The 24463-nt window shown below is 41.3% G+C and overlaps 1 protein-coding gene across 1 annotated transcript in view; it reads right to left on the bottom strand.

Moving 5' to 3' along the window:
* Positions 1-24463, bottom strand: part of SH3RF1 (SH3 domain containing ring finger 1) — a 191813-nt gene that overhangs the window by 8723 nt on the left and 158627 nt on the right. The window contains exons 7-11 of the mRNA XM_017863303.1: positions 19551-19717; positions 18203-18373; positions 14945-15204; positions 13700-14064; positions 4295-4653 (exon numbers count right to left, since the gene is read on the bottom strand). Coding sequence (XP_017718792.1) covers positions 4295-4653; positions 13700-14064; positions 14945-15204; positions 18203-18373; positions 19551-19717 — 1322 coding nt within the window. The remainder of the gene's footprint in view (positions 1-4294; positions 4654-13699; positions 14065-14944; positions 15205-18202; positions 18374-19550; positions 19718-24463) is intronic.

The following is a 24463-nucleotide window of genomic DNA, read 5'->3' as shown; positions in this document are numbered from 1 at the left end:
ATATATATATTTATTATTTTCTTTGGAAGAAAAGTAAACCTGTCACATACTTTCTTTTATTTGCCATCCCTTCTGAAATATTTTCTTTCCACTTTCTCTTTGCAATTTCCTAATTATTTTTTCTCAATCCTTCTAAAATAGAGCCTAAAATATTTGTTCTATTATTTCTGCTGTCATCAATTATACATTTTCTGCCTCCAGGATATAGTGCTATTTCTTGCTTGTTTTCTTCAGTCTCTCTAACAAACACAGAAGAATCCTTTTGTTCCTCAGAGAATTCTTTCTGCTGACACCAAGACCTGTCAACACACTTCAAGGTTCATCCTTTCTTATTATGAGATTGCTTAAGTCTTTATATCACGTGGTTGCTTCTTTCCATTGACAGCACCGGCTGCCCCAGTCACATTCTTTTTTTTTTTTTTGAAATGGAGTCTCGCTCTGTCACCCAGGCTGGATGGAGTGCAGTGGTGTGATTGTAGCTCACTGCAACCTCCGCCTCCTGGGTTCAAGCATTTCTCTGCCTCAGCCTCCCGAGTAGCTGGGATTACAGGTGCCTGCCACCACACCTGGCTATTTTTTTTTTTTTGCATTTTTAGTAGAGAAAGGGTTTCACCATCTTGGCCAGGCTGGTCTTGAACTCCTGACCTTGTGATCCACCCACCTCAGCCTCCCAAAGTGCTGGGATTATAGGCGTGAGCCACTGTGCCTGGCATGTTCTTTCACTTTAGATATATGAGATAGGGTCATGGTCTGAGAGGAAATTTTATGCTTGTTCTCACTATAATCTGTAGATGAATTCTATTTCATAGTGTCGCAATAATATAAATTGAAAAATACTTCTCTGAAATTCTCTCAGTCAGTAGAATTTCTACCAAAAGAACCCTGGGCTCCTTCTGCATTTTGCCAGGGCAAGAGTTGTTGATGCTTGTGTTGTAAATCAAGGATTAGTCCTAGATCCTGAAATGTTTTCTCGATCATACTGACATAAAAGTTAATCTTTCCTTCATTTTCACCACTGAGCACTTTTTATTGTGTTAAAATAAAAAATAATTTAAAATAAAAATGAAATTTATTGTGTTTAAAATATGAAAACAAGTAATCCCTAAATTCTATACTTGGTGGCTTTTAATTAATCAAAAAATTTCATTCCCAGTGAATAACATAACATTTTCCTATACGTTTCCGCACATTTTTCCTGCTATTTTTACTGTGAGACAGATCTAAGAATTCAAGGTAAATAACTACTATTACCATCACTGTATGAAAGCAAGGGCTATGGAAAGTTGGTAGCTTGGCTATTGCATTGAACATATGGATTATAAAAATATAAACTTGGGTAGCAATCTTCTCCAAAGACCCCTTTCCCACTTGTAAAAATTCAAATGGTTATACAAAAAAACCTGTCAAAGAATTCCAGCATGCCCGGGCCCATCTGTCCTGTCATTAAATTCTCTCTGTTTCCTGTCTGATGTGCATCCCCCGCCCCCTGAAACGCCATCACCTGTGTGCACTAGCAATTCCTTCTTTTCAGATGAACTGAACAGCAGGAGCCTGCTGTTAGAAAGGAGCTCCTCTAAGAGGAAGGGACGGGAATGCAGAAGCCACAGAGACTGAGGACATCTGGCAACTGAAAAGGAACGCATTAGGGGGAGGGAGGCTGCAGTGCCCATGCCAGCGCCTAGGGAAAGTCTGGGCAAAGTGAACCATCACTCAAAAGAGTCACACAAATACCACAAATGAGAGGGAACACAGGAGAGACGCCCTCAGGGCTTGAAGGAAAAACTGCAGATCAGTGCCTGGAGGGAGGAGGGAGGCTTTGTGACCAAGAGAAAGCAAACAAGTAACTGGACCAACTCCAGGGACAGAAGGTGCTATCCCTGGAAAGCAGACCAATACAGCAGGAAAAAGGCTGACTCTCAGAATAAAAGATTCAGTGAATTCTGGACAAAATTTCAAAGTTTTACTAAGAGCACAACAGATGAGAGGAAAGATAAAATGATTTCATTTGTAGGGAGAGAAACACTTTTTTAGGGTAATGGCTCATTTTAAAACTGGTTTTATGTGGATTAGAACTATAGAAAATTATTGTATAGCACTATAAAAATAAATATCATAAATTGTGGCTGGGCTTGGTGGCTCACGCCTATAATCCCAGCACTTTGAGAGGCCAAGGCAGGTGGATTGCCTGAGCTCAGGAGTTCGAGACCAGCCTGGCCAACATGGCAAAACCCTGTCTCTACTAAAAATAAAAAAAATTAGCCAGGCATGGTGTGCGCCTGCAATCACAGCTACTCGGGAGGCAGAGGCAGGAGGATCACTTGAACCCAGGAAGTGGAGGTTGCAGTGAGCCGAGATTGCACCACTATACTCCAGCCTGGGCAACAGAGTGAGACTCTCGTTGCAAAAAAAAAAAAAAATCATAAATTGTAAGCTTTGTACTTAATCTACATAGGTTTGAAATTTACTCTTTTCCATTTTCCTAGTTTATTTTTAAGTAAAAAAGTGTGCCAAAAATATGAATGCAGGCCTCAGGTTTTGGTGGATACAAATATACCTATGGCTTCATCTGAAATACAGAGGTAAGGTGAATTTAAGGTATTTAAAAACATAACACTTTATAGTAAGATTTCAAGTCAGCAACACAGAAAATGCTACCAAAAAGGCAATACCTCCACAAAGCAGATAATACTTAATACAAATACTATATATTTATATGTGATATAAAAAGAGTACACTATTTTGAGTATACTTCATGATGCTTTCCAATGTAATGAATAGTGCTTCATTGTTGAGTTTAAATAATCCTAGTAGCTATTTGTCTCATTAAATATATATTTTCTTTCCTAACACATTCCTAGAACCCCAGTGGGGTATCAAACAGAACTGCTCCCTTTTGTATAATTATTCAAGGCTGGCATCACTAAAACAGGGCTTATTACTCTGAGTGTAACTGAATCAAGTCACTTGGTCAGGAGGAGGGTCAGAACTGAGACTGAGAACTTAGCCACACTCTTCTGGCTCAGGAAGAAGAGAGTTCTTTACTAGGCATGGTGGCTCATGCCTGTAATCCCAGCACTTTGGGAGGCCAGGGCAGGAGAATGGCTTGAGTCCAGGAGTTCAAGACTAGCCTGGGCAAGATGGGAGACCCCGTCTTTACAAAAAAACACAAAACAAAAAATTGCTGGGAATGGTGGCACAGGCTTGTGGTCCCAGCCACCCAGGAAGCTGAGGTGGGAGGATCACTTGAGCCCAGGATGTTGAGGCTACAGTGAGCTGTGACTGCACCACGCACTGAAGCCTGTGCACCAGAGCAAGACCCTGTCTCAAAAAAAGAAGAGAGTTCTCTTAGCTGACAGAATTCTCTAATTCAAGCTTGTTCAACCCGTGGACATGCAGTGCAACACAAATTCATAAACTTTCTTAAAATATTGTGAAGTTTTTTTTGCTATTTTTTTTAGCTCATTAGCTATCATTAATGTTAGTGTGTACATATATATGTAATGTAAAATATTTTTAACAGTATCTATAAATACATGTGTGTATATATATTTATTATTATTATTTTTTTTGAGATGGAGTCCTGCTCTGTCACCCAGGCTGGGGTGCAGTGGCACGATCTCCATTCACCGCAATCTCTGCCTCCCGGGTTCAAGTGATTCTCCTGCCTCAGCCTCCCAAGTAGCTGGGATTACAGGGACCTGTGCCACCACGCCTGACTATTTCTTTGTATCTTAGCAGAGACAGGGTTTTACCATGTTGCTGGGATTACAGGCATGAGCCACCATGCCCAGTCATATGAGTATATTTTATATGTGGCCCAAGACAATTCTTCCTTTAGTGTGGCCCAGGGAGGCCAAAAGATTGGACACACCTGCTCTAGTTGCTGCACAACTAACAGGAAACAATGTAAACTTTTAATAAAAAAGGCAAAGCATTAAAAAAAAAAAAAGAGCGATTGCTGGCAATGGAATAGAAACAAGAAAGAAGTAAATCCATGAACAAGTTCCCAGTGATTGACAGTTTTTACCTGGACACAATTTTGGCATGGTAGAGTAGAGAAAATAAAGGAAAAGGCAGGCTGGGGACCAACCCATTAAGAAACATGGAAGGAAAAAGGAAAAAAGAAAACAGTATGTTGTGTCAAGTGGGAAAAAAAATTCAGTGCTTATTTTCATAAGCTCAGTTTCAAAAGTTAGGAAGATATGGCAAAACATCTTAAATATCACAATAAACGTTCCAGCCTAAAGCCTGTTGTTCATTTTTTAGTTTTTTCCTGGAACAAAGTTGAACTCACCTTTCACAAACAACAGGTCTAGACTCATTCAAGACAGGACCCAGGGAGGAACAGGCCTGGCGAGGAGGTGGAGCGATGGGGACGGCGGAATCCAGGGAACTTGCCTTCCTGTGAAAAGCATCCTGGGCCAGGGCTGCTCCTGCCGCTGCAGTCGTGACCGGTCCATCCCCGTCCACAGGGCAGGAGCCTGCTCTGCCGTGGCCACCTCCTGGTGGCAGTTCGGGCCCCACTGCTCCCTGGAGAGGAAGCTCTGCACTGCCCAGCTCCACTTCTAGGGTGGGCGATGCTGGAGGAGACATACGGGGCTTCCGTTTAGTGGAGGCGCCAGAAAGCAACTTCAACAAACCCTTTTTTTCTTTCTGGAAAAAAAAAAAATGAGCCTTAGTTGGAGAGTGACAGTACTATTGCTGGTGTAATCAAAATGGCCCTATAGTTCATTATTACTTTTAATTTTCATTTTAATTTTTGTGGGTACATAGTAGGTGTATGGGGCCTTATGGTTTCAATGTTTGGTTTGATCTTTTCACATTATTTCTGTTGATAATTGGTTATTCATAATCTGGCCACCAATTTTTGTGTGGTGCTAACCTGACCTTTTACTTCTCCTCCTTCTCCCTTTCTGCTATATATTTTTTTTGTTTGGTTTTGGACATTCTGTTGAAGTAGGACAAACCGACAAAAAAGATATAAGACAATAAAACTCACCAATTCACATCCCAGGTTTGGTAAAAGCGTTAGTAGATATTTTAGGATAAAACGGAAATTTCAGATTATGGATTTAATTTCCTGAACTTCTGCCTATCCTATCTCTAATTGCTGTAAGACAGCTGACTGCATGCAGAATTAAATGTAAACATGACAGCACTTTATTCCACAGGCATGGACATGAGCCTTATCGCTTATAGGCAGTGATCAGAATTAAGGGCTAAACTACTTCGCACATGTCGCCACCTCGATTAAATGTAACAAGCCAATAAAACAGAAGTCAAACCACATCTCCCTTGCAAGTACCTCCTTGATAAGACATCCATTTTAAGGAAAGCTTCGGTATACTTAGAAACAAGTTGATTTCTCCTTTCGCAAGCAAATATACAAATAAGCATTTTTTTGTTTGTTTTTTCAACCATCACAATTCCACAGAAGCCATCTCTTGAATTTTTGTCTCTTTTGACACTTTTTATCTTAGGTCTGCGAGGAAAATCAGATGTCAAGAGAGTGCTCCTTCATTCTGAAACCTTAAGCATGAATGTTCTTTCTGATGACCAAGCTTAACATGATCCTTTAAAATTGTTTTACTAAGATGTCAACTATATCATTAAGTCCTCTGAATGGAAGCACTGCTTGAAAATGAAACACTTCATAGATAACTATTTCTTTAGAAAGCCCTATAGGCAAATTGGAATTATTAAGGCCCACTAACAGGGAAATAGAAATTATAAGGGACCTGCTGAGGAATTTTTCTTGGGAATAATAGCTTAGACTCAGTAAAAACTCCTTGGGAAAATGAATCTAAATCCCTAACAACATTGTTCCATTACAGACAGTATGGCAGAAAAAAGGAGACAAAAGCAATAATTTATCAGACTATGAGGAACAATCCCAGGGACAGTGCACCACAGTCCCCAGTTACCTAAAGCTGCTCAAGGACATGTGAGCCCGTGGGCTAGAAATGGGAAAAGAGGGTGGGAGTGGGTGCTAAAGTCATTTCTGTACTTGCTTGACCTGGGCTACAGATGAGCAGAGCCAGCTGATCCCCACCACCCTGCAACTCTCCCGGGTAGAGGATGATCCTTTTGCATTTCTCTTTATAGCCTGTCCTCAGCTGATCTTACGCGCTTTCGCTTCACTCATTCACTGCCACATTTTCTGTGGGGCTACTATGTGCATTCTAATGAATGTCCTCACAAACTTGGACTGCCTGCATAAGTGCAGTGACAGTGCTGTATATACCTCTCTATCTCACCCAGTGCCGAGTGCAGGGCCCTACACCCACTAAAGCTTAGAGGCTGAGAAAATATTGGAAGAGGATGAGACCAGTGAAAGGAAGGAAAAATATAGCTAGCGCCAGGCCTAAGGAAATAAAGGATATATTGGATTCCCCAGATCCAGAGGCAATAAAGCCTTTCAATGAGCCTTTCAATAAAGCCTATGGTCAATGAAGTGGTCTGACTAAGCACCTGTCAATGCTGCTCCGTACTTGTTGTAGAGAGCCTGAGGTCTGGAAGTCCAAGGTATGACGTGCAAAAGAATAACGTCCAGTAGCTTCCACTGCTAAGGTAGCAGTCAGCTGTGACTTCCAGCTATTTTTGCCATGATGTAAGAAAGCACACGCTAGTCCACGGACCCCCAAAGGTCCAGGGAGAACATCAAGTCCATTGATAAATTACAATCTCAGCAAGCCATAGCTAAAGCCATTTCTTAAAAGCTCAGTTCTGAGCACTCAGTAAAATATCAGATAACTCAGTGGCACTCAGGGAACAATCTCTAAAGTGATTAAGAAGAAAGATGACTTAATTCATCTAAAATGATTAAACGCATTAAATACAGCTTGCTTTAATGACTTCTAAGGAATGTCTTATCATCATCAACTGATGCTGACTACCCACAGAGCAGAAGGCAGAGGATTAGAAATCACGGCATGGCACAAGGGGTAAGGGGTGGGGGTGGTAATACAGAAAAGATGCTGTCCTAGTTCCAAGGAACCATGCTTTCAATGGCATATTCCGATTTTTTCTCTTAGCAGAATAATGTTCCACTTGAGAGAGATCATTTTGCAAACTCAGACACTTAGCATCTACGATGCTAAGCACCATTATTTTTTCAAAAACCAACAGCAGAAATGAAAACTAAATGAATTAATAAAGACTACATTCAGGCTGGGCACAGTGGCTCACACCTGTAATTCTAGCACTTTGGGAGGCTGAAGCAGGAGGATCACTTGAGTCCAGGAGTTCAAGATCAGCCTGGGCAACATAGGGAAACCCTGCCTCTACAAAATACAAATGAAAAGTTAGCCAGGTGTGGTGGTGCATGCCTGTGGTCCCACCTACTCAGGAGCCTGAGGTGGGAGGGAGGGTTGCTCGAGCCTGGAGGTGGAGGTTGCAGTGAGCTGTGACACGCCACTGCACTCCAGCCTGGGTGATAGAGGGATACCGTGTAGCAAAACAAAACAATGCAAAAAAAAAAAAAAAAAAAAAAAAAAAACACCTTGGAGGAGGAAGAAAAATCATTTGAACAAAGAAAATGATCACTAGAGGCTGGGCACAGTGGCTTACACCTGTAATCCCAGCATTTTGGGAGGCCCAGGCAGGAGTATTGCTTGAGCCCAGGAGTTTGAGAGCCACCTGGGCAACACAGCAAGACCCCATCTCTACCAAAATAAAATTACCTAGGTATGGTGGCTCATGCCTTTAGTCCCAGCTAGGAGGGTCGCTTAAGACCGGGAGTTCGGGCTGCAGTGAGGTATGATTGCGCCACTGCACTCCAGCCTGGGTGACAGAATGAGACCTCGTTTAAAAAATTAATAATAAAGGAAGAAAGAAAGAAAATGATCAGTAGAGACTTCAAGAAAAATGTTCAGAAAATAAAATGAATATTTAAAAACCAGATAGGACCTCTGCGTAAGAAAATCAATAATAATAAGCCAGGTGCAGTGGTGTGAACCTGTAGTCCCAGCTACTTGGGAGGCTGAGGTGGAAGGATTGCTTGAATCCAGGAGTTCAAGACTAGCTTGGGCAACATGGTAAGACCCTATCTCTTAAAATAAACAAATAAATAAATGAAAAGAACAATAGGAAAGGTCCTAAAACACTGAAGAACATCTGTGGTTGGCTCCTTAAGGGAGAACCATTGGGAATTTGGGGGTGGGGGATTTGAGACACTAAATGTTGACCTTGTGTGGCCCACCTGTAGGAAAGGTGGCTTTTAGGAGTGGATCTAGGATATGGCAGAGTGCATGTTGACCAACACCCACTCCTGCTGACTCATATGGAATCAATGTCAGCTGAGACTTACAAAGCACCGCTGGAGATTTTGAAGTCACGGGTAGAAAATGGAAGCACTTGGGGTAGACACTGGCATCAGAGGTGGTTCCTCCTCTTTTTCTAAAGTAAGGTTAGAACTTAGAGAACTTAAGAACAATTACACAACTGTACTAATCAAAAAGATTTTTTTCAGGCCAGGCGCAGTGGCTCATGCCTGTAATCCCAACACTTTGGGAGGGCAAGGCAGGGGGATCGCTTGAGGCCAGGAGTTCAAGACCACCAACGTGGTGAAGCCTTGTCTCTACTAAAAACACACACGTTAGCTGTGAGTGGAGGTGCATGCCTGTTGTCCCACCTACTTGGGAGGCTGAGGTGGTAAAATTACTTGAACCCGGGAGGCAGAGGTTGCAATGAGTCGAGATCACACCACGGCACTCCAGCCTGGGAGATCTAGTTCTGTCACCCAGGCTGGAGGGCAGTGGCATTAACGTAGCTCACTGCAGCCTTGACCTCCTGGGCTGAAGCCATCCTCCCACCTCAGCCTCCCAAGTAGCTAGGACTACAGGCACATACTACCATGCCCAGCTAATTAAAAATAATTTTTTTTTTTTTTTTTTTTTTTTTTGTAGAGATAGGGTTTTGCTAAATTGCTGAGGGTGATCTTGTACTTCAGGACTCAAGTGATCTGCCCACCTTGGTCTCCCAAACTTTTGGGATTATAGGTGTGAGACATGGTGCCCAGCCTTAATCTTTTTATAACAACAAAACCCAATAAAACATATATACATATACATAAGTATCTCTTAAAGATTTGGAAACACATTTTCCTGGAGATTAGTTGATCAAATAATGGAGGCTTTGAACTGAATATGAAGTAAGAAATATGTCCAGATAAAGTTGTTATACTGATGACAGTGGAAAATATTAGGGATCTCATAGAAGGAAGAGTAACAATGGTAGAAAAGGTCTAGGATTTCAAACAAGAAAGAACTGAGATGAAACAGAGTTTCAGATGCCTGTTTATCAAACCACAGAGTGCAGACACCAAAGTTAGCTAGAGATTTTAACACAAGGACAAAAACGCAGCGTCTAGAGATCCCTGAGACTTTGCGCAACAGGACTTCCAAATAAAATACTATTCGAAAGAGTAGCCGGTTAGAAGAGAAGCTGCGACAGTCCCATCTGCACATTATAAAATTATATTTCTCTGTGGAACAGCAGCAGTAGCCCACTGCAGAGCAGCTGGGTACAGAGAACAGGAGGGGCAGTAGGCACACTATCATGTGGGAGATGCACCATGCATTGCTGATAGGTTTAAGTAAACGGATGATGATGCTCACAGTATGATGAGGAAAGACAGAAATAATGAGGACGTTATCAAATACCTAGATATCTGCTGTAAGTCTCAACTAAAACTAGGATCTCTAATACAGTTTTTCCTTGCTAACAGTTTAATCTCACAGAAAGTTGAGCAAACTGCAACTTTGGATCTAATTCTGATCAACTAGAGGGAGGGCAGAAACCAGAGAGGGGTGGAGATGTTCTGCTGATGAAGCAGAAATATCGAGAACTTGGAATAAAGCATGGAAAAAGAGGCTGGTGATAGTCAGGTTTGAACTTTATAGTTTAAAAGAACTGATTTTTAAATGTTCAAAGAAAATATATGCATGACCCGAAACTCAAAAGGGAAGATGCTTCAAGAGGAATAGGAAGGCTCTCAAAAATGAAATTCTAACCATACAATTGCAAATCATCCCTGCAGATGAAAACATAGAGGCATCTAAAGGTACTGATGTGATCTCCCAGGGAGCAGCCTAATGGCTCAAATTTTTAAAGGGCACGTACAAAAAGATCAAGAGAAGAGCCCATAACAAAGAACATAACGTGGCCCATAGCAATTCAAGAAGGCTTAAAGATCAGAATGAGCTTAAACTTGCAAAAATGCTAAAGACAAAAAAAATTTTTTTAAGAGCTCTTTTAAAGTTATGTTTGAAACAAGAAGAACAAGAAAGACACAGGCCTGCTGTGGAGGATGGTGGTTCTTGGATGGCAAGAAGAAAGGGAAGGATAATCTTTAGACTGGAAGGGAAGAACAAACTTTGACGAGAGGGAAATGAGTGAAGAGTTGGGATTTAGAGATCAAATGACTACTCTTAACAGGCTGAATTCACTCAGAAAAAAATAGCAGCAGAAATGCAACCAATAACCTTTGATAATCTGGTGAATCTGGAATGAGGGTCAACTGAACAGGCAAGAAAGGGCACGTGCAAGTCCCAATTTTCTTTTTTTTTTTTTCCCTGAGACAGAGTCTCACTCTGTCACCCAGGCTGGAGTGCAGTGGTGTGATCTTGACTCACTGCAACCTCTGACTCCCTGGTTCAAGCGATTCTCCAGCCTCAGCCTCCTGAGTAGCTGGGATTACAGGCATGTGCCACCATGCCCAGCTAATTTTGTATTTTAGTAGAGACAGGGTTTCACTATGTTGGCCAGGCTTGTCTCAAACTCCTGACCTCAGGTGATCCACCAGCATTGGCTTCCCAAAGTGCAGGGATTACAGGTGTGAGCCACCACGCCGGGCCCCAATTTTCAAACACATGACAACAAAGCACTTTGCAGACCATCTGGGAAATTCTAAAACAGTATTAAACAAAAGATTTATGAACATTTAGAAAGGGAAATAAAACTCTTCCAGGAGATACCCGCTAACAATAAGTCACTGCAGAAATGATGGGGCAATGGGGAGAACTCTGTGGATGGGAGGATGATGTAAAACGCAGGTGAATCTCAATGTGGCATCTGGCGACTTCTCCCAGGACATCCTTGTAGATATGATGGAGAAATGTGTATAAAGACACTCTAGTCATGAAGATTCATGATTAAGTGACAAGAATCATGGAATTCCTAAATTTACATCAACCAGAAGTCTCTTTAGTGGATTTGGAACATTAAATGAGGTAGGAGAGTTCATAAGGGAAAACTTGAAATCTGTGATATGAGGAATAGGTAAAGAAAACTTCAAGAGTATAGCATTAGAGAAAAGACACAAGGGGACAAACCTGCAAATACCTCAGGGCACCATGTAGAAAGGAGATCTGCATTTTCTATGTGGGCCCTCAAAATAAAGAACAATGGTTGGAAGGTTGAGTTGAGTTACAGCTGACTGAAGATGGCACAGGGCAGTCTTGGGCTAGAGCACTGCTTGGTCAATAGGGCACGCACCCAGGCAGAAGCCATGGCCATTTGTCAGGGAAGGGTGCTCCACAGGATGACCAGTATGGACCTGTACTAGATGGTGCTGTAACAGGTTAACTCAAACTTTGTGGTAAAAATCCGGTCCTAAAATCAAGGTGTTGGCAGAGCTGGTTCCTTTTGGAAGCCGCTGGGGAAGAATCTGTTCCCTTGTTTTTTCCAGATCCTAGAGGCTTCCTGTATTCCTTGGCCTGTGGCCTCATTTTCCTATCATTCCTACCTCTGCTTCACCATCACGTCTCCTTCTCTGGCCCCGAGCTTCCTGCCTCCGTTTTAAGAACATCCTTGTGTTTACATTGGGCCCACCTGGATAATTCAGGATAACCCCCCCTTGTCAAAGGGCTCTTAATTTAATAACACCTGCAAGGTCCTTGTGGCCATGTAATGAAACATCTTTAAAGGTTCCAGGGATCAGGAGGTGGACATCCTTGGGGAGTCACTAGTCTGTCTATCACAAGGACCTTTAAAGCCTCAGAGATTAAGTGAATTCTACATTGGAAGGGCCCAGCTGAAGAGTCCCTGTTCTTATCAGTGGCAAGGGCTCTGAGACACATTGTTCCCAAGCCTTAAAATCTAAACCGTAAAAATAATTATTTATAAGTATATTAACAAAGTTGAACATATTGGCTTGAGTGCAAGTTTAATGTGTTAATTATAAACATTGAACAGATACCAATCTTTTCAAAACTCTCATGTTAACCCAACAATTAAATATTAACTTTTTAGTAGGCCATAAAGTTTATTTCCTTATAAACTGCTATTTACAGGCTCCCTTAACCATTTAAATAGAATGACATACATTACCACTTAACCAGGTGGCCAAAAGTCTATGATCACCCTCCCTCAAACTTCCCAGAACTAGTATAGAGCTTCAGGGGAAATGTGTAAAATATTGAGGAAAAAGTAACGATGACAATAAAATTATCCAGATCTGTTACCATCTCTTCTTTTTCTTTTTACATTTAACCACTCTCAATTTCTCTTATCTCCAATCACCTGTCTCTAAACCCAACCGTAGGTTATTCTTTCCAATATAACTTTTCATCTCTATTTTCTTTAAAATTCAGCCCCAAATGAGACATTAAAAAAAAAAAAAACTATGGATTTAGAAAATAATATTTCCTTATATTTCAAGTCTTACCTCTCAAGGAACCATGCTGCTTAAGGTCAGATGTACTGGGCCATGGACCAGCACTAGCCTGTGGCCTGTTAGGAACCAGGCTGCACAGCAGGGGGTGAGCAGCAGGTGAGCAAGTGAGGCTTCATCTGTATTTACGCTGCTCCCCATCACTCGCATTACTGCTTGAGCTCCGCCTCCTGTCAGATCAGCAGGGGCATTAGATTCTCACAGGAGCATGAACCCTATTGTGAACTGCACATGCGAGGGATGTAGCCTGCGCACTCCTTATGAGAATCTAATGCCTGACGATCTGTCACCATCTACCATCACGCCCAGGTGGGACCACGTAGTTGCAAGAAAACAAATTCAGGGCTCCCACTAATTCTACATTATGGTGAGTTGTATTTCATTATATAGTACAGTATAATAATAATAGAAATAAAGTACACACTTAATGTAATGAGCTTGCATCACTCTGAAACCATTTCCCCGCCACCACCCCTGGGTCCATGGAAAAACAGTCTTCAACAAAACTGGTCCATGGTGCCCAGAATGTTGGGACCACTGCTATAGATAAAATAAATCCATAAATAACACTTTTGATCAACAGTTTCATCCCCCTCACGTACATACATTTTTACCAGAACTCTTACCAAGCAAGACTCACTGAGCAGGAAGACTTGAGGATAGCAAAATGATGAAAGAATGAGTAACTAAAGGGAAAAGGAAATTCCTCCACAAGACTGTAAGCTGCACATGGAGGAGTGACTAAGTGTCATTCACTGTGGTCCTTCTAACATGCAGCACGGGGCGTGGCAACTAGTGGGTGTTTAAACACAGAGAAACATGAGCTCCAGATAAGAGGATGGGGTGGTGCCTGCATTTCTTCCCCACTCTACTCCTAGCACCTGGCATAGTGACTCATATGTGGGGAGCACCTGAGGGTTTGTTGAACAATGACTCTTCTCATTAGCTAAAAATGACAGACACAACATAAGAAGAAAAACTGGGAAGTAAATAAAGCGGAGAAACAGTAAGTAAGTAAGGTCTCACTTTGCTATCCTTGTCTGGTTTGGTTGTTGAACTGTTCCCACAAGCTGATGAAGCACTGTCAGGAGATGTTGGGAGTCCAGGGAGAACAGTCACTATCCGGCCACTGGGCTCAGCCTCCAGAGAAGCACTGGTGATGATGCTTTGGGAGGTCAGTGGAGCAGCTGCTGCACAGGCCAGAGGGGCACTGGCTCGACTGATACTGATGGCAGCAGTGTGCGTGGCTGAGCTTGGCATCGGAGGCGCAGGTTGTGAGGAGGCCAGCGAGTGATGGGGCAGGCCCACAGATGCAGGGCCGAGGCCGGTGGCATTCTGTACCTGGATGGGTGTCACTGCTGCTGTGGGGCGCTCCTGGCTGTGCGCTGCAACTAGTAGATGGAAAGAGGGAACACAGCAAAATTCAACTATCTAATAGATGCTGCTCACCAAAACATGAGTCATTTCACTGCATCAGACCATGATGAAAGGCTGCTACTGTATTTATTACAATAAAGATGGGATGGACGGTAGCCGAAAAGCACTTAATCTTAGCTGGATTCCTAGACACTATCTATTGTCCTTCCAGGTCAGTCCTTGAATCTATTGAGTGCCTGGAAGATCAGTTCTTTTACTTAGGACACAGCCCCTCCACAGTGTTAGACACACTGAGCCAGTTTTTGAAGGCATTCTACAGTGTCAAGCCATGTCTCCCTCTAGTCCTTTTCCTATTATTCATTCCCTTTTCTTATTAATCATTTTCCTTCTTTATGTTTTTCTGATAGAGCTCACAAACCCTTAGTTTACCCCTCATCCCATTAGTTACCCGAGACTCTTGGGAAGGTTTTCAGTGCTACAGAACTATGAAAGCTGTTTAAGATCCCATAGGGTCCAAAGTAGACTTGTGTTTAAGTTAATCAGAAATAATCAGCACACCCATTAGTAGAGTATCACACAATGTCACATGAATGGTAGTAGTGAGATTTGAGATCATAAGATCTCAACTATAGAAGTCAAAATTTCAAGTACTATTGACATTGTTAGGATCAGCCTAATTTCTTTCAGACTTTAGATCTACCCATCAGACTTGAAGTAATATGCAGGACACGCTTAGCCCAAATAAATAGATACAAGGTTCCACTAAGCAGACTGTGCCTAATGTTGTTCATTGTTTTAATTACATCTACATTTCTCAACATCTGTCATAAAAGATCTACTATTAGGCAGGTAAGCCCTTTATCCTGGTATGTTCTGTCCTGGGTTCCTCCTTACCTGTCCTCACAGCATTGCGGGCCTGGTTGACTGTCATTTGCCCAGTCATGTGCAACAAGACCTTGGCCTGAGGACTTGTCTGGATGTGAGCTGCCGATACCACAGCCGTGGGGACAACACTGGGACTCCCAGCCACACCATTTCCCTGGAGCTTCTGGGCAGGCCCTCCTGCGGTGGAAGGACTGACCATGGTCACCCCCCGGCTTGTCTGGCCAGCCGTAGACATAGGGACTTTAGCTTGGGAAGCATTTGTCACCGCCCTGCCAAGACAGAAACATAGATGGAAAGTCCGATCCATCAGCAAAATGAGAGAAAGAACAATTAAACGCAAGAAAAATGACTCAGAGCTTTAAACACAGAACATTTTAAAAAATGAATTATTTTATAAAGTTTAAGAATAGAAAATTCAAAGTAACGATGGCTCTGAGACAGAGAAAGGTCTTGAAATATATTCTGAATCACCAGAAACCACAGGTCATACTCTGCTCAAGAATATACAGTTACTGCGTTCAGCTTTCCATAACAAGACCAAATATCTCCGCTGACTTTCAAGGCCCTGGATTCTCCCACTTCATCTACAGAACAAGCTAGGATCATTCCCTGACAATATCCCCATTTCCACATCTTTGCTCCTGTCTCCTGGCTTCCTACTTGCCTCCAGCTCCACATCACACATGCGCCCGTGTACATGCATGCACACATATACACGCACTAGTGGAATGTCCTCTCCGTCTTCTCTTGACATATCGTAATCTCATTTATGTTTCAAGACCCAGCACGAACGCTGTCAGTTCAAGAAGCCTTGCCTCAGATTCAGGTTTAAGATCTTATGATTCTATTGTTTCACGTGGATTTCTTCTTTCATCCTGTTTCTAAACTCCACAATTGTTTATGCTTTGGTCCTTGATTACAAAATGTGGTATGTTATTATTATTACTATTTTTTGAGACAGAGTCTCACTCTGTTGCCCAGGCTGAAGTGGAGTGGCATGATCTCGGTTTACCCCTCTGTCTCCCAGGTTCAAGTGATTCTCCTGTCTAAGCCTCCCAAGTAGCTAGGAGTACAGGCATGCGCCACCATGCCCTGCCGCATTCTTCTATTTTTAGTAGAGGTGGGGTTTCACTATGTTGACCAGACTGGTTTTGAATTCCAGACCTCAGGTGATCTGCCCACCTCACCCTCCCAAAGTGCTGGGATTACAGGTGTGAGCCAAATGCACCCAGCTGGTGTATTTATTTTTTAATAAATTCTTTATCAAATACTGCTGACTTGGTAAGTTCCTTGAAGGCAGGGCCAGTGTGACATAACTCTTCTGTTTTCATCCTGTATTTGCACATGGACAGGGTTATAGCCAACTTTAAACATCTATTTACTCACTGAATGTAATTAAGCTCAGTGTAGTTTTGTGTAATGTATTTTTTTCATATTCCAATTCATTTAAATGATAACAATTCTGTATATAGTAACTTTCTACTAAGAAAACACTTCCTTAACTTGAACATCCTTATTATTTACCATGAATGACAGAATTTACTGTAAGCACATATTCCTCTAGAGTTAAACAAGCAGAGAGACTTTTTTTTTTTTTCCCTTCGGATGGAGTCTTGCTCTGCCGCCCAGGCTGGACTGAGTGGCGTGATCTCGGTTCACTGCAGCCTCTGCCTCCCAGGTTCAAGTGATTCTTCTGTCTCAACCTCCAAAGTAGCTGGGTCTATAGGCACATGCCACCATTCCCCGCTAATATTTGTATTTTTTTTTTTTCAGTAGATATGGGGTTTCACCTTGTTGGTCAGGCCTCAAGTGATCAACTCCTTACCTCAATGATCCGCCTACCTTGGCCTCCAGAAGTGCTGGGATTATAGGTGTGAGCCACTGCACCCGGCTATACAAGCAGAGAGACTTCTAATAACTGGTTTTGACAAAATTTTGATAAAAGTATTTTATAAAAATGTTTTCCTTCATTAACTTTATTTTTTTGTTCTTTGCCGCATTTCTCTTATCTATTATTATCATTATTTTGCACCAGGGAGGTTCTATCTGCCATTTTCTGGATGGGATGGATTCTGAATGTAGATTTTAACATACACAGAAAACAATGTTTATATTGATTAAAAATTTGCAAGTCAAATTAAAGTTAACATTCTGTCACCATCTGCAACAATAGTGATTTTCATTTGATTAGGCTGCTGGCCAACCTATAAATCAAGGCCAACAGCTGACAAACATGTCAGTTCATTAAGCTGTTTGTTTAAAATCAGGGGGTTTGAGGAAAGATTTAATGCAGTTAAACCTGGACTGTATATTAAACATCCGGTGGTCAAAAACTAGTCCCCAGTGTTGATTTCATTACAGGTCATTTAATTCTATTTCCAAGGCTTTTTCCCTCAGTGACCAAAAGTTGAACTATCTTTACATAAAATGTATAAATTTTTGCATCTCTAAAGCTTCTCTCACTCTATAACAGGGTTTCTCAACCTCAGTGACATTTTAGGCCAGATTATGATTATTTTTTGTGGGAGGCTGTCCTATGTATAGTACGTTTCACTCTTAGCCTCTATCCACTAAAGCCAGTAAGCACCCCCAACCTCCAGTTATGACAATCAAAAATATTTCTGGATATTGTCAAATGTTCCCTGAGGAGCAAAACTGCCCTCAGTTGAGAAAGGTCTATGCTATACTTCTGACTATATGATAGAATTCATTGTCAGAATTCAGAGGTAATTACCAAGGTAATGAAATAGATAGAAATCTAGAGCACCAGGGTTCAGGTTTGAGCACTTCTTCACTATGTGATCTCAGACAAGCTGTATGTTATCTCTGTGCCTCAATGTAACAGCAGCGAAGAATTAAGGTTAATCAGCGTAACGCGTTTATAAAGCTGCCTGCCTGGCATACAGTACGCATTATATAAACACCTAAGTATTAACACTATAGCTTTTCTTTGTATCAACACTACGCCTTTTCTAGTAGAAAAATACTGAAAATGGTGCTGTTGAACCTTTTCACATTAAAGCAAATAACTTAAAACCCAGTACATTTACTGGTAGAAACCTGTAATTTCACATATATGCATGTGAAAAGTAAGCTAAAAATTTTAGAGTTAGAAGGGATTTTAGCAGATGTAGACATGGATTTTTAAAACTTTGGCTATGTAACAGGCAATTATAATGTGAAAGGAATCTGGATAGGCTGAAAATCATGGAAAAGAACAAAGCTTCTCTGTTTAGAACATAGTAAACAATTTATTCAAAACCATACCTTGTGACTGGTGCCACATAATTGCCAGGGAAAACCCCTATCTTGCTGGTATGCATGGATGTCCCTTTGAACCAGCCATCCTGGCAGCGCTCAAACACTAAAAACATCTCCCCTTTTCTCAGCTCTAGTTCATCCTCTTTCCGAGGAGTGTATGGATATATAGCAACATACCTAGAATAGAAAATAATATTTGATTTCAGGCTGAATAACAGACAAATCCCAAGATGCCCAAAACTCTTCCTTGGTACAAAGTGTTGAACATTTTGTACAAATGTAAACTGAAAGTATAATCCTTTAATCTGTAAGTAGCATTGACAATTCTCCATTGAAAAACGTTTTGCTGTCTACATTTTAAAAGCAGGCAGAGGCCTTTCTGATTAAGAACCTGTTCCTCCCAGTGTGGAAGTGACTATCCTGCCAAATGGTATTTGCATAGTGTGAAAGAATTAATGCAGTTTCCAAGAGTGCCTAACTTGCTACCAGAGATTATGCACCCACAGGGGAAACTGTGCTCTTCAAATGGCACTTGTTAGGCTTGAGAAGTAGCCCCAAATGGGAACATACGGTATGAAACCCCACTGGGAAGCACAACATGCTGGCTTCTACACACAAGCTGAACCTAGAGGCTTGAGCTATACCTGCTTTTGTATGCTCAGTTCTAGGGAAAAAGACTAAATTTGAAAAATCAAGGGAAAACAAAGTCTAGATCAGAAAACGTATAAGACAACCCCAAGATGCAAGGTGACTGTGCCCACCAACACATGGTAACCATGCAGGCAACATTAACCTACAGTTCTTACCAGTGCTCTAAACTGTTGGTGTATAAAATTACACAATGCAGGATCCACAAAGACCTGGCTGTATTCTGCCATAAATAAACTCTCAACAGGATAAACTTTTCTGGATACTCATTGCTGAGGCCTTAAACTTTTTACATTCATACTCCAACTAGACCTAGATATGATTTGTGCAGAATACCTTTCTGTTATTGGTATTCTTATGCAAGAAACGAAAATAAAGATAAAAAGTTCAAACAGGAGTTGTACAAAAGAGGCAGTTTCATACACATATAATATTATAAAGAAGCAAACAGTGTGTTTCCCTAAACTATGAAAGGCCTTCTTCACTAGTGGGACAGGTACCTGGCAAGCTCATGTATCAGACTCATTTTCTTTCAGCAGTTCCCTAGTCATATGCATGACCAGGTAGAAGTTTGCAGGACACAGACCGCTTGGTGAGCCATAACGCTGTCATCAGCTCATTGTCAGAAAGGTGCTTCTTGACCTCTCAGGTTTGGACTTAGTTTTAAATGAACACATAAGCAGTAATAGACGACACCCTCACTTACACACTGGGGCGAGTCTGAGGCCGTAAGTGTGCAATCTGGTCAGTGGATCCTGCCATGGGCCTTGGTCCCATTCCAGCAGCAGCAGCGGCGGCGGCGGCGCCTGGTGGTGTGGAGGCAAGGACAGTGGCAGCCAGGAGAGGGGGTGGCGGAAGGGGAGGATTCAAAGTCTGGTATAGGAAAAACACAACGAGAAAGGGAAAAAAGGGAAAAAAATACTGATTTACATCTTTCTATGGAAGGTGGGAGAGAAAAAGAATCATAAATCCATAGAACAAGACTTCAATGGAATCCACACAGGGCAGAATCATTAGGCTTACTGATATGAAAGCCTGCTTCTACAAATTCATCTCTTGTTCTCCTTTAAAATCTTAAAGCCATAGCAACCTTTTCAGCAAGCAGGTAAGTAATCACCCTTGGGAGGACGGAAAGAAAAACAAAATGAAACAATTGCATGTAATTTTAAGATTAATAGCATTTTAAAGTATGAACTTGGACAAGGATCCAAATGCCTTTCGAGGGGGGTAGCTATAATGTCACGCTGCTTGCTAGGAATTAATTTGTGATTGTTTCTGTAATCTGAAACTTAAACACAACACACAATTCAGCTGCACTATCTCAAATCATTCCTTCAGAAGAAAATTTCCTTTGATGCTTGGTCTACAAAAAGCCCAAACAATAGTAAGCCACGGTCACTGGACCATTGTTGCTACTTTTGCTTATTCTTTTCTTAACTTTGCCAGCTTTTGAAATTTGGTACTATCAAGGCTGGTAACCTTCAACAAGTACACCAGTGAAAAGCTGCTGGTTCCTTTATGGGCACAGCCTAATGGGGTTCTGCCTACAGGATTCCATGCCTTTTGAAAATCAATGGAGCAATTGTTACCTTCTGATCTATAAACCCAGATAATTCTTTAGGGTCTGTATACTGAAACTCCTGGGAAAACAGGCACAAAAAGACTGCCTGAACCCCTACCTCGTCCTCTCCAAACGTTTGAACCACTAGATGTAAAAACTAAATCAAAGGATAAATAAGAAGACTAAAGAATTTACCTAGTTAAGTGTACATGGCTTCTATACATCAGCATATTAACAAAATAAAGATCCAATGATTTCTAAATATAGCTTATAGCAGTCATCTTATTTCTGTTTTTTGGAATAAAAATTTTAATTTCATCACCATACACTATAATACATCTGGCTGTTCATATACACATACATAGTTCCAGAAACATAATGAACTGAGTGGAAAGAAATTTCAAATTTCTAGACATATGTTGCAACTATTCCACACATTATGTTTAATTTTTTGCTAAAGCAACTTTCAGTAAAGATTTTTCCCACACTGCAGCTAAAGTGGCTGCAAAACATTTAATGCAGAAACAAATGAGGTGCAGAGCCACTTACAAAGTGCAAACCAGGAGAAGGCAGAGGTTAGTTTAAAAAGTTGGAACGTCATGAAAATGTGACTCACATTCTCAATTCAAAATATGGCGGCATTAAGATTTGTTATAGCTCTGGAATTTGCATGTACCGAGGCTTAGAGCCTCCAAAACCTTTAACCAGGAGAAGGGCAAGCATTTATCCTGTGACAAAGCAGAGATGAAGATAATCCTGGTCACAGCAAATGTGACCCGGACAGTTCATGGATAATAATGCATCAGCAGTTTGACAGGTGAGATAATCAGTCTACCCTGTATATAGAGTAATATACGGAGAAACTGTAAAATTACCACTTCACTGATTTCCATTTAAATCTTTCTAAGCTCAATCTCAAAACAGTGTGGCTGTGGAAAGGCAGAAAACTAATAGCATGTGCTCAAACATAAATTAAAATAGTCTATTATAGCTTAACTTTATTAAAACAGAGGCTGTACTAATTTGACCTAAAAGGAAAAGACAAAATCATCTATGCACCTGATAAAACATGTCATCTTTTGTAATATAAATAAAATTTTGTAATAAAATGTAAAATCACTTCTTGTCATGAAATACACTAAGCAAATGTTTCACACACATTACTTTTGCAAAGAGTGAGAGACATTAAGATATGGCATCAAAGAGGATATCCTGAAAGATCCCAAAGGTTCTGCCTGAGAGAAAAGAGTTCTCTCTCACTTTCTGTGGTTGAAACATAAATGGTTTAATAAAATTGGGCAGATCTTTTCCCAGTGCATGCATGTTTGCATGTGTAAATTTGTGTGTATGTGGGCACACAGATGAAGATCAAGAAACTCTGATTAAAATCAGATTCCTAGATGTTGCTTGCCCCTGTGGGGTTGGTAAAATGATAGGGTTCTGGTGACTCCAGAGCTGTGACAGACTAGGAAATTTTGTGGGTTGCTTTATAAACAACCTAAACCAAAATAATCTGGTGATGTGGAAGTTCAAAAGGTAATCCACTGTGTATTGTGCTTCAGGCGGTTTGCTGTCCTGCAAGACCTGAAATTTCCACAGAGTAAAACCATACGTAGCCTTTCATTCACCCGGAGGTGACCTGGAGTCCTGCTTATTATTTCGTAGTCCAGGCCAGCCCAGGCACCAGAGGCCAAGTATAAAAAACAGCTATGGACCTTCTAGAAAATGATGCAAAATTCACATTTTGTTAACAATATTCTGCTCACTAAAACTAGGACTTAAGAATGGTGTGCTAATGGGAAATGGTCAATTTTGCCATGTCCGGGTTCTTTTCTCCTGACCCAGTAATCTTGAAAGGAGAGACATCACTCAAGGAGCATGGCCTTTGGGGTCAAAAAAACATAGATTCCAACGCTGGCTCAGCCTCTTGGGGCAGTCCTCACCTTCCTTCCTTTGCTAGAGTGAGCACCCAGAGAAGAAGTGTCTTCTCTCTGAGTGGGCAGCATTTCAGAACACTGGCAGGCCACATTGCTAGTAACACTGTGAGTGAAAAGTTCAAGTATATGGGTGTGAACCCTCTCCCTTCTGGCACTCTCCCCTCTGCTTGCCCTTTCATGCAACCCGCCTAGGTAGTGATTAGATCTTAGGATCTCGCTAAAGAGTGGGGAAATGGTCCAGTACGTCTCAAGCCTGGGCCAAGGGCTATAGGCCAGCTTACCAGTACAGTGCTTTGCATTGGAGCTTTGGACACAAGTTCAACTGAAAATAAAGGGTTCATTTCCTTTCTAATTGTCCCTTATGTGTGCATCTCCCTCACATACCTCTCAGGGTAGAAAAGTGACTGGCAAGATAGATTGAGCCTTTCTGGGTCCCTTGGGCAAATATCATTAATATTCTCCAATCTATCATTATTTCTTTCTAAATATCTGATTTCTATTCAGCTCACTTCAACCCTACATATCAACATGTTTAAATAGTCCTTGTGTGTACTAAACTCAGATGCATGAATACTGGTTGATGAGGGAATGGTTCAAGCTACCATGTGAAGATGCCTGTTGAAATTGGTCAACGGTGTTACCAAGTTCAGCAGCACTACCATCTATATGCATAAATTAAAAATTTATTGTTTCACATTTGATCTACAAGAAACAAGAGAGATATCTATACCAGTCAGGTGACTGTGTAAATTCCATAAAGTCTCTATGCTTCACTATACCAACCTGAGACATGAAGTTAATAATTAGAAATAGTTTATGTAAACTGTCTTTCCCAGTGCCCTGTAGCATAGCAGAAGCTCAATAAATAGAAGCTACTGTTATGATTAATGAGATTGTGAAGTCAGGGACTGTCTCACCTGTCTTTGTATTGGTGGCACCTAGCTTTGCAGCTAGAAGATAACAGATCCTCAATGAGCATTTCATGAATGAAAATACATTACGTGCTTCTATCCCCTTCTTAGAACAATATGATATGGAATAAGAGGTCTCAGTTCCTGAGATGCTAGAATCCTTTTCTGTTGCTGCTATCAAAGTTCTGACCATATCCTACTCTTCATCCTGATTTTTAGAGCTCCTGCCAATTCCAAAGGCTCTACTTCTAACTTTCAAACTACCAGGCTTGGCAGCCTCATCCACTTCTTCCAATTCCCTGAATCCACCACCACCAATGCGTTCTGCTTAGCCTCCACCATGGCTACGTATTGGCTATTCTGAGAATCTGACATCATTCAACTTTGTTTAAATACACACATACAAATGTGTACGTGTATAAATTGTTTATTAATTTTTATTATTTTCATTTTTGTTTTTTTTTTTAGGAACAGCATCTAGTCCTGGCTGGAATGCAGTGGCACAATCATGGTTTGCAGTGGCACAATCATGGTTCACTGCAGCCTCGACCTCCTGTGCTCAAGCGATCCTCCTGCCTCAGCCTCCCAAGTAGCTGGGCCTACAGGCATGCACCACCATGCCCAGTTAATTTAAAAAAAATTTGTTTTGTAGAGACAGGGTCTTTCTATGTTGCCCATGCTGGTCTCGAATTCCTGGCCTAAAGTGATCCTCCTGCCTCAGGCTCCCAAAGTGCTGGGATTATAGGCATGGGCCTTCACACCCAGACTAAAATTTTAAAATCTGGAGTGCAATCTGTTTATAAATTGGCCACGAGTGGCATTTACCTTTATCGACCTGACTACCTTATAATACCCTGTAGCTAAACACCTCTTGGCTGGTCTAGAGGATTGGGGATTATTCATCACTTGTTTTAAAAGTCCTTCTGTAAAAGAAGACATTCATACAGCCAACAGACACATGAAAAAAATGCTCATCATCACTGGGCCGGTCAGAGAAAGCAAATCAAAACACAATGAGATACCATCTCACACCAGTTTTAGAATGGAAATCATAAAAAAGTCAGGCAAAAAACAGGCTGCTGAGAGGATGTGCCGCGAAATAGGAAAACTTTTACACTGTTGGTGGGATTGTAAACTAGTTCAACTATTAGCGAAAACAGTATGCCGATTCCTCAAGCGATCTAGAACTAGAAAGTGACCATATGACCCA

The sequence above is a fragment of the Rhinopithecus bieti genome, unplaced genomic scaffold, assembly GCF_001698545.2.
Source record: "Rhinopithecus bieti isolate Rb0 unplaced genomic scaffold, ASM169854v2 scaffold_66246, whole genome shotgun sequence".
Lineage (NCBI taxonomy): Eukaryota > Metazoa > Chordata > Mammalia > Primates > Cercopithecidae > Rhinopithecus > Rhinopithecus bieti.
The sequence above is the reverse complement of the archived record's forward strand: the minus strand, read 5'-3'. Positions and strand labels throughout refer to the sequence as shown.